This window comes from Xenopus laevis, chromosome 9_10L (genome assembly GCF_017654675.1).
Source record: "Xenopus laevis strain J_2021 chromosome 9_10L, Xenopus_laevis_v10.1, whole genome shotgun sequence".
NCBI classification, from domain to species: domain Eukaryota; kingdom Metazoa; phylum Chordata; class Amphibia; order Anura; family Pipidae; genus Xenopus; species Xenopus laevis.
The window spans coordinates 50,063,318-50,073,629 of NC_054387.1; the positions used below are offsets into that span (position 1 = coordinate 50,063,318).

At 40.6% G+C, this 10,312-nt stretch overlaps 1 protein-coding gene across 1 annotated transcript in view; it reads left to right on the forward strand.

The window, feature by feature from the left end:
- Positions 1-8,857, forward strand: part of map2k4.L (mitogen-activated protein kinase kinase 4 L homeolog) — a 34,264-nt gene extending 25,407 nt beyond the window's left edge. The window contains exons 12-15 of the mRNA XM_018235435.2: positions 4,791-4,868; positions 5,733-5,881; positions 6,952-6,997; positions 7,894-8,857. Coding sequence (XP_018090924.2) covers positions 4,791-4,868; positions 5,733-5,881; positions 6,952-6,997; positions 7,894-8,007 — 387 coding nt within the window. The 3' untranslated portion in view covers positions 8,008-8,857. The remainder of the gene's footprint in view (positions 1-4,790; positions 4,869-5,732; positions 5,882-6,951; positions 6,998-7,893) is intronic.
- Positions 8,858-10,312: the final 1,455 nt, after the last annotated feature.

The window sequence follows — 10,312 nt, forward strand, 5'->3', positions numbered from 1 at the left end:
TACGGTAATTTGGTACCTAGCAACCAGATTGCTGAAATTGCAAACCGGAGAACTGATGAATAAAAAGCTAAATAACGCAAAAAACACAAATAATAAAAAATGAAAGCCAATTGAAAATTGTCTCAGAATATCACTCTCTACATCATACTAAAAGATAATATAAAGATGAACAACCCCTTTAAATGTATGCCCTTCTTAAAGGAAAACTATACCCCCAAACAATGTAGGTCTCAATAAAAATGATATTGCATAAAACAGCTCATATTTAAAACCCTACTTCATGTAAATAAACCAATGTAGATCTTAATAAAAATGATATTGCATAAAACAGCTCATATTTTAAACCCTGCTTCATGTAAATAAACCATTTTCTTAATGATATACTTTTCTAGTAGTATGTGCCATTGGGTAATCATAAATGGTAAAATTGCCATTTTAAAAAATAAGGGCCGCCCCCTGGGATAGTACGATTCACTGTGCACACAAACATACCAACAAACCATACTTGTTAGGTTACTTGAGCCAATTAACAGACAGATTTTGCTTCCACACTTCTTCCTGTTACAGTTAGAGCTGCAGTATTTCTGGTCAGGTGATCTCTGAGGCAGCACACAGACCATCACGGAATGGTGGTTCAAGGCAAGACATGTAAAAGGGCAATATTTACTTAAATATATATTCCAGTTTGGTAAGGCATAAAAGCGCTAGTGCCATACTATTTGTGAGATGCGTCTCGTCTGTTAAAGATTTGCCCCTATTTCTAAAGCCTTGGTCGCGGTTGTCTGTGCAGATAGAACAATTTGATTGGTGTAAGCAGAAGGTGGGATTGTCGGAGTACTTAGCACTGACAAGTGCAGCCGGTAGCTGGGCTCAGGATTAGGCTGAGCAATGTTATGTTTATCATAGGAGCCACATGGGGTTACGCAAGCTGAGACGTGAGCTAAGCCTTGGAAGCTATTAGCATGGGCACCGGCCCAAGTGATGTCATGGTCTAAATTTAGCCTCCAGAAGTCCCACACTGCTATAACATCATAAAGCACCCCCGCCTGCCTGCCCCGCTCATTCTGAATGAGTAAGCCAAGGTATTTTCTCAGCTAAAGCACTGAAGAATTTGGGTGACGACATCTATCCCTTTGATAGAAGGCACTTAGTCAGGAGCTGAGCATCTCATGAATTATTCTGCATGGGGCTGATGTCACAGGCACCCCCCCTCCGCCTCTGCTATTTTCACCGCTGCCGGGGCGCTGGAATTCTCCTTACAAGTATCGCTGCCTGCCCCTTGGGGGCCGCCGTTCCTCTGGCAGAAGTTCCGTAAGCAGCAGGGTGGCAGTACACACCATATAAGTGAAAGTGCCTGTTTGCAAGGAAACACCGGGGCTATTTATGTACCTTAAGCCTGAGGCTCCTTGGAGATAATATAGGGGTTATTTACTAAGGGACAAATACACAGGAGTGTCTGGTGAATTGCACTCAATGTCAGAGCCTTGTGTAAAATGAATACAAAAACTGGGTGAAATTAGGGAAATTTAGAGGCAAATTTATAAATATTAGATTTTCAAATTCATGTGATTTTTTTTTTTTTTTTTTATACTCGCATGAATTTGATTTTACTCAAATTCGAATATTCGATTATATATTATAAAAATCTAATATATTAAACTCGGACGAATTTTACCGAGTTGAAAACTCAAATCGAAATTCGATCAAGCTCTATTCGAGTTTTTTCTCTGAAAAAAAAAAAAAACGAACTTAAGGAAGGCTGCAAACCTCTCCAAAATTTTCACTGGACCGCTCCCACTGATTTATACAGCAATTCAGCAGGTTTAAGCGCCGAATAGTCAGATAATTCCCTAGTTGAATTTGACAGTTTTAACCATAAATTTTTTTAGAAAATTCAAATTTTCGATTCGACCCTTAATAAATCTGCCCCTTAAAATCTGGGTATGTAAAATTGAGATTTCACTGTATTTGTTTTGCTGTGAAATGGTTGGTCAGGAGCAGTTTTCCTTTGTTCTGCTAACTGCATCTCTGTTGTATTACAGTAACTTCTGGGGGTTACTGTAGCCTTAAAAAGGAGGGCAGGAGCAGTTTCCCTTGTGCTACGAACTATATAATCTTAAACTATTGCTCTGCTCAAGGTTGCAGTAGCCTTACACTAGGAGGGCAGGTGCAGTATCATTGTGTGCTGCTAACTGTATGCTATCTGAGTAATACCATGCTGGGGATTACAGTAGCCTTACAGTAGGAGGACAGGAGCAGTATCCTTTTGTGCTGCTAATTGTATGCTCTCTGAGTAATGCCCTGCTGGGGGTTACAGTAGCCTTACAGAAGGAGGACAGGAGCACTATTGTTTTGTTCTGCTAACCGCATAATCCCTGAATACGACCCTACTCAGGGTTACAGTAGCCTTACAGTAGGAGGGCAGGAGCAGTGCTGCTAATGTTATGCTCTTAGTAATGTCCTGCTGGGGATTACAGTAGTTTTACTGTAGGAAGTCATAAGAAGTTTCCCATTGTTCTGCTGTTTAAAGGTTCCCATCCAATGTTAAGCTGCTATGCGCAGACACTGGGCATCTTAACACTACATCATATAAGGGATACCTTGGTGGGCTGTGATTGTGTGCGTATAATTTGCACTTTTACTAAGTGATACTGATAGCGCTGTGTGCCCTGGGTCATTAAACATGAAGATGGCACAGAATTTAAACAGCTATGTAAAAATGTTTTGGTTAGTAGACTAGCTGTTCCTAGATAGCACTTGGAAATCTGGTACAAGTATAGTATCTGTTATCCGGAAACCCATTATCCAGAAATGGCCGTCTCCCATAGACTCCATTATAATGAAATAATCCAAATTTTTAAAAACAATTTAATTTTTCTCTGTAATAATAAAACAGTAGCTTGTACTTGATTCAATTCTTACTGCAATCCAAATCAGCTTTTTAGGGTTATTTAATGTTTGTATGATTTTTTAGTGTACAGAAACCCTGTAGAAAAAAAACCCCATACCCCCCCACCCCACGTAGATCCACCTTCCTCCTCCCCCCAGGCTAACTGCCCCTCCGGGGAAATGCCCCATACTTTATCCCCCCTTGTTGCAGATTCTGGCAGCAGAGTTCACGGCATCCATCTTCCGGGTCCTCGGTAAGCTGACAATTTCGGCACATGCGCAGTTGTTGAAAACCGTCAAATTACTCCAACTGCGCATGCGGCGACATATGGTCAGCTTACTGAGGACCCGCAAGATGAATACCGTAAAGTCTGCTGGGGTTGGGGGTACGGGCTTTTTTTCTACAGGGTTTCCTTTTCCTTTAAGGTATGACGATACAAACTACAGAAAGATCCGTTATCTGGAATACGCCAGGTCCCGAGCATTCTGGATAAACGGTCCCATACCAGTATAGTGTTTCGGAGTAATGCCATGCTGGCGTTACATTTGCCTTGCAGCAGGAGCACTTTCATTTGTGCTACTAGCTGTATGATGGGCAAGGCCAGACATGATCATTTATGCCCATAAAAAGCAGAACTATGAATTATATTCCAGCCTAAAAAGGGTTAAGGGGGTTTGCTCTCATGTGGGTTTATATTTCCCTCTGACTCGTTACGTTGCGCCCGCACCAGTTACAGGCAAAGTTGACATAGCAGAGAGCATCCGTCATGCATATTTCTCCTGCTGCCTTCCCCAAAATAAATCCAATTATTTATACATCCCGCCCCTCCTGCTCTCTCTCCCGCACACGCTGCATTTTAAGGAAATACAGAGCGAGTGAGATCTTCCTGTGGCTTCTTGTTGGCCACCGGCCAAGGTTGACTCGGTAGAGAAACAAGCCCATGCATATTTCAAATGCCCTGACGTCACTGAGGATTTTACTACAGGATTAGTCACCCCGGCGGAAGGATTGGCATGGCGGTAACCTGTTGGAGCTCTCTCCTGTTGTAGACTAACATGTTGTAGACTAACATGGGGAGAGTGAGATCCATTCTATTAACTCATTGAAAGCAACGAGTACAAAAAAGTGAGAGCTGCCTGCTGATTGGTTGCTACACTCTGCTGATCTGATGCTGTTAGGATAATGAAGGCATCATTCTGTTTGGAAGGGTCACAACTAGGGTTGCCACCTTTTCTGGAAAAAAAATACCGGCCTTCCTATGTATTTATCTTTTTTCCCTATTAACATTGGGATCAGCCAACCCTAGTCACAACACAATTAGAGAAGGGAAAGTACCCCATAGCTATTAAGTCCCTTTTTGTCTCCGCTTATCATGGGGCCCTCAACTGCCTGACCACTGCCCATGGTCACATACTTTAAGCATCCAGGGATCTAAACCTTTCATGCAACTGCTGCATTGCACCCTCAAGTTCAGCTGTATTTAGAAGTTTCAGCTACAGTTGGAGAAGCAAAGAACATGGCTCTACACAGACATAGATCAGCAGAGCCCCTCCAGTAATCACTGGGCCCCATACTTAGCAGGGCCTTCCCTCCAGAGGACACCAGTTATTAGCCCACTGGTCACCTGCACCCCATGGTTAATGGGCAACAAGTAAAAAAAAAATGCCATGCCCACAGGCCCTGACTAGCAATCTGTGGGTTTTGGCTGCTGTAAGTTGTCACTATTTATTGGGCTGTTTGGGCCTCTGTGTACCTAACTGTGTATAAATATATTATGTTAATTTTGTTGTTGGTGGACTACAATTCCCAGAGAGCAGAGGGAGCAGCCTACTGCATTATTATTGGCTCAGTGTGGTGACATTTCTAATTTCATAATTTTTTTTTTTTGTATCTTTTGCAGCCCGAAAGGATAGACCCAAGTGCATCCAGGCAAGGATATGATGTCCGGTCCGATGTGTGGAGCCTTGGGATCACGCTAGTGAGTCCCTACTACTTGAATTACATTATATCAGAAAAGCATTCATCACCCATACCAGGCAATGAGCAGTTTGCTTTCCCTGATCTGCTGCAGATTGAGTAATGAAGGCAAGCTGCTGCTTGGACATTGCCTTAAAATGTTTACAGGGGTGGCTCAGCTTCAAGTTAACTAATATGTTATAGAATTTATTATTTTTTATAGTTTCTTAATTATTTGCCTTCTTCTTCTGAGACTTTCTAGCTTTCAAATGGGATCACTGACCCCATCTAAAAACAGAAGCTCTGTAAGGCTAAGCATTGCTTATTATTATTGCTATTTTTTCTTCTCATCTTTCTATTCAGGCCTCTCCTATTCACATTCCAGTCTCTTATTCAAATCAGAGCATGGTTACTAGGATAATTTGAGCCCTAGCAACCAGACTGCTGAAATTGCAAACTGGAGAGGTGCTGAATAAAAAGCTAAATGACTCAAAAACCAGAAATAATAAAAACCAATTGCACATTGTCTCAGATTATCACTCTCTACATCATACTAAAAGTTTATTTAAAGATGAACAACCCCTTAAGAGCTAGTGTTTAGTTTATGATCCCTTTTAATAAAAGCCACATATGAAATCCATATGCCATATGGATGGCAGTCAGCAGAAATGCAGGCTGCACTGTTATCTAAGCCAACATGTACCTCAACTGATTACTTATTAAATACGCAGTGGTACGTGGGTGGAATTAAGGAGTGAGCTGGCAACGTTAAGGGGGTTAAAAATGGGTCACTTATGAATTTTGTATTATAAGATATATAGTAAGCACTCTGAGCTGTGCGTTTGTATTCAGTATGCCAAATGCTGCTTTCTCTCCATCTCCTCAGTATGAGTTGGCTACGGGCCGGTTTCCATACCCCAAGTGGAACAGTGTATTTGATCAGCTGACACAGGTTGTGAAAGGGGACCCCCCTCAGCTGAGCAACTCGGAAGAGAGAGAGTTCTCCCCGAGCTTTACCAGTTTTGTGAATCAGTGGTAAGTGCTGTAAATGAATTTGTGGGTTATATCATAAGGCAGGGGATGGGGATACTAGTCACCCCAGTGCATTAAGGGCAGTTAGGTTCTGGGGCTATGCTATGGTTCCTGTGTATACCTAGCACAGATAAAATTTAAGGAGAAGTAACACCTAATTGATTTAAGGGCATCACATCGAGCAGGGGTGCCCAAAAGGTAGATCGGGATCTACCAGTAGACCAGGATCTACCAGTAGACCATTAGCTGGTGATCAGTAGATCTGAAGACACTGTCAACAAACAGCTTGACTAAATCACCCTCCTGTTTCATTCTTTTCATTCAGATATTTATTATGTTAAGGTTACATGAGAAATTGTTGTTTGTTAAATATCGCTATATACATTTTCATAAATCAATATTTAAGTAGTATTTTTTATGGAACAGAATGCAAACTATGTTTTCATGAATGTAGATCCTAATCGGACAACATCACTAAAAGAAGATCTCGTATTAGTAAAGTTTGGGCACTCCTGACATAGAGTTAGTTGCTGCTTAGGTTATGCTTCCACCTGCTGGTGAAAGGCAGAAAATAGGCATCTTTTTTTCAGTTACTATCATAAGTGCATTGCATACTGCCACCTGCTGACTGTGAAATGTATGGCACATTAATCATCTTTCTACTATAATGGGGGGAAAGCATAATGGCATGAACTTCAGGCTGGGGCCATCTAACCACTGCTTTGGACCCCTCACATATTTCTTCCACAAAATACTTTTAGTCGATTTTAACATTAAGCAACATAATAATATTAATCCATTTGATTAAATAGGATTTTATTTTGGAATTTTCTGTATTAAGGGATTTTAAATAACAGATCCAAATACCTGTATGTGTATTATTTTTAACAAGACCGAATGTCTGTTTAGTATTAAAGCCTCAATCTGGATGCCACTGGGAGTCAGGAAGCCTTCACTATTGCCCATATTACTGTAATGCATCTTCCAAAAGCCCTTGTTGTATAGCAGCCTCTGCTCAATCACAGCTTTCCTGTCTCAGGGACGTTAATAATTGTATTTTTGTATTTTTCCAGCCTTACCAAGGACGAGTCAAAAAGACCAAAATACAAAGAACTTTTGGTAAGTGGGAATATTTTGGTATCCTATCGCACCCCACTAACTGGAGCATAACCCACAACGACCAATCAGAACTTGGCTTTTAAACAGTCTAACTGCAGTTAACCGGCATCAATAACGCCAGCTATGTTAGCGCGCCCTCCCCAAGTGTATATAATTTTAAATCTGAAATCTGGCCCCTTTATATCCACCAATCTTCTAACACAGAGCATTTTTCTAGTGATCCCTTAGTGCAGCCCTCTCTGCCTTATTACCATTATCCTTCCTCTAGTGCCTTTCCTCTAAAGAGAGCTCTAATTAAGTCTTAATGAGTCAATAATGAAGATTCTCTGAGCCTCTCACAGCTTGTTAACTTGTTACCCAGAAGCCTTCATACACTAAAAGGTGGCCATACACCTAGAGATCCGCTCATTTGCCGATTTCACCCAACGAGTGGATCTCTCCCCGATATGCCCACCTTGAAGGTGGGCGATATTGGGCTGATCCGATCGCGGGCCCTAGGGCCCAACGATCAGATCATAATAAAAGTAATGCGTGCAGTCAGATTGTGGGACCGCATCGATGATGCAGTGCACAATCCCACGGGATTTTTACCCCTGCCCGATCGACATTTGTCCGACTCTCAGCCAGATCTCGATTGGGGAAGCCCGTCAGAGGGCCCCAAACACAGGCCAATAAGCTGTTGACTCGGTCTTTCAGCAGCTTTTATTAGCCTGTGTATGGCTACCGCTCATACCTTCAGATGCAGCTGTGTGAATGGTGGGGCTTTAACCAGACGCTTACAGGGCCTTGGGTGCCATTCTGCTGCTTGAAGGATCATATTGGCTGCTAGTCAAAGAAAAGGTCCCAGCTGGGGATGCTGGGATTTGTAGTTTGTGATTTTTCTTTTCCAATTGCAGAAACATCCCTTCATCTTGATGTATGAAGAGCGCACAGTGGACGTGGCAGGGTATGTTGGCAAAATCCTGGAGCAGATGCCAGTTTCCCCCAGCTCCCCGATGTATGTCGATTGACCCAGCCATTACGCAAACTTCTAGCGACAAGGGCTGTGAGTGAACCAAGACGCAAAGAGATTCCAACCCGCGACTGTCGGTGATCGCCCATTCTCCCTCGCTCCAGCGCCACGTGCAATAAGATCGGTGTTCGTTTAATTTCCCTTCCATCGTGTCTGTGTGCTACCGTCACATGTAAATTGCATCCTCCCCCCTCCTTTTAAAGAAACGGCTGGTCTCATGGGACACCCTGTTTGGGTCAGTGGAACAGCCACGTGTCCACAACCTATTCTTAACTGGGTTGGGGGGAAATGAAAAAACAAAAACAAAAAAAAACTAGATGCTGCATGGATCAGTAAACAGATTTTGTCTTTATGAGAAAGGAAAGTTCTGGCGCCATCGTACAACCCGTTACCCTGTCCCAGAGGTGGGCAAAGAATATGAATTATATAAATATATATATATTTTTATTATTTTTAAAAAAAGAAAATAAAAAGTACTTTTTTTTTTTTTAATTTGTTTTTTCTTTTTTCTTTTTTTTCTTCTTTTTTTGGGGGGTTTCTTCACAAAGTGCAATAGATTAAACGGATTCTCCGCCAGGCGGTCGTGTGACGGATCTTGTTCTGGACGCTTTTTATTTTGTTGGCCCCTCTGGCAGAGAAAGGGGTTAATGGTTGTAAAGGAAAAAAGGTCTGTTCTGCTATTCTAGTTATTTTATGTTCTTGAGAGTGGTTGGATTTTTTTTTTTAATTTGTAAGGAATCATGTTAAATATAGTGAAATATCTCTTTACCAAAAAAAAATGAAAAAAAGAAAAAACGATGTTGCATTGATGAAATCTAACATTAAAATATTAAGAGATGGAATATTAATTATAAGCGAAAGTCTGTTCTTTTTATTTCAAAGGTTTTGGTCTAAAATACTATTTTAATTTTCTGTTTCACATTTATTTTAGTGTTTTTTATTTTATTTCTGTTTTCCTTTTTTGAGGGTTCTGTGTTTTTGTAATTTAAATGTGATTTAATTTTTTAGCGGGTTTTTAAAGATTTAAATCCTATTTAATTTATATTTTATAGTTCTTTTTTTTTATTTAAATGCTATTTTCATTATTTTATAGGGTTCTGTTTTTCTGAATGTTCTTTTACTACTGTTTTTCTTTTAGAGGGTTCTATTTTTTAAATTATATTTATTTTTTATTTTGGAGGCTTCTTTCTTTAATTTACACGTTCTTTTATTCTACTATTGCTTTTTTAACATACTTTAAATTAGGAGGTACGGCAGGTTATGTAGTGTCATTTTATTTATGACCATTTTAAAATAATTCTCCCCTGTGGCTGGCAAGCCTACAATGACACTACAGTAGATAATATATAGAAGAGTTCTGTGGGTATTTTGGTAGTTTTGGTATTACTGTTCCTTTAAGAGCCACAGCATTGGCAATACCAATATAGATTGTTGCTGTCTCCACTTTTGACCTATCATGGTTTACTTTGCCTTTGACCCCCTTAAGACAGCTCTGAAGCTGCAATATACAATCCATTCTGCAGGCAAGTTATTATACAGGTATGGGGTTTTCTGAAGTCTAAACCTAATGTCTACTAGAAAATAATGTAAACATTAAATAAACCCAATAGGCTGGTTTTGCTTGTTTTAAGCTTGTTTGTGCTTAAAGGAACAGTAACATCAAAAAATGCAAATATAAAGCAGTGTTTTCCTGCAATGGTAAAACTGGTGTGTTTGCTTCAGGAACACTACTATTGTTTATATAAATAAGCTGCTGTGTAGCAATAGGGGCAGCCATTCAAAGGAGAAAAGGCTCAGGTTACACAGCAGATAAGCTCTGTACAACATAATGGTGTTATGTGTTATCCACTTATTAACCTGAGCCATATAGCCTTTTTTCAATTCTAGCCATTGCTACACGAGACCCCTTCAGTTCCACTAGTAGGAGAAACAATAGCTTATCTGAAAGCAGTTCCATCGTGAAGTGCTGGCTCTTTCTGAAAACACAAGATCAGGCACAATGGCCAGAGATGGCTGCCTAAATGATTGTATAGTTTCCCTGTAAGGAAAAGAAATGTTAAGGTGGTGTCTCTCAGCTAGGTGGTTGCACTGGCAGATACAGTAAGTATTTTCCAAAAAGGGTTAAATGTAATCTTAAACAAGTGAAAAAATACAGGGCTACTGGTATTAATACTGTTAGTAGAATAATCCCAAGGAAGGTCACCACTTCAAATCTGGGTACATACTGACTCCTCATCCAGCATTACATGCATACTACAAATGACAGTGGTTAAGCTGGGCAGGGCGGCCTCATAGCTAAGTTG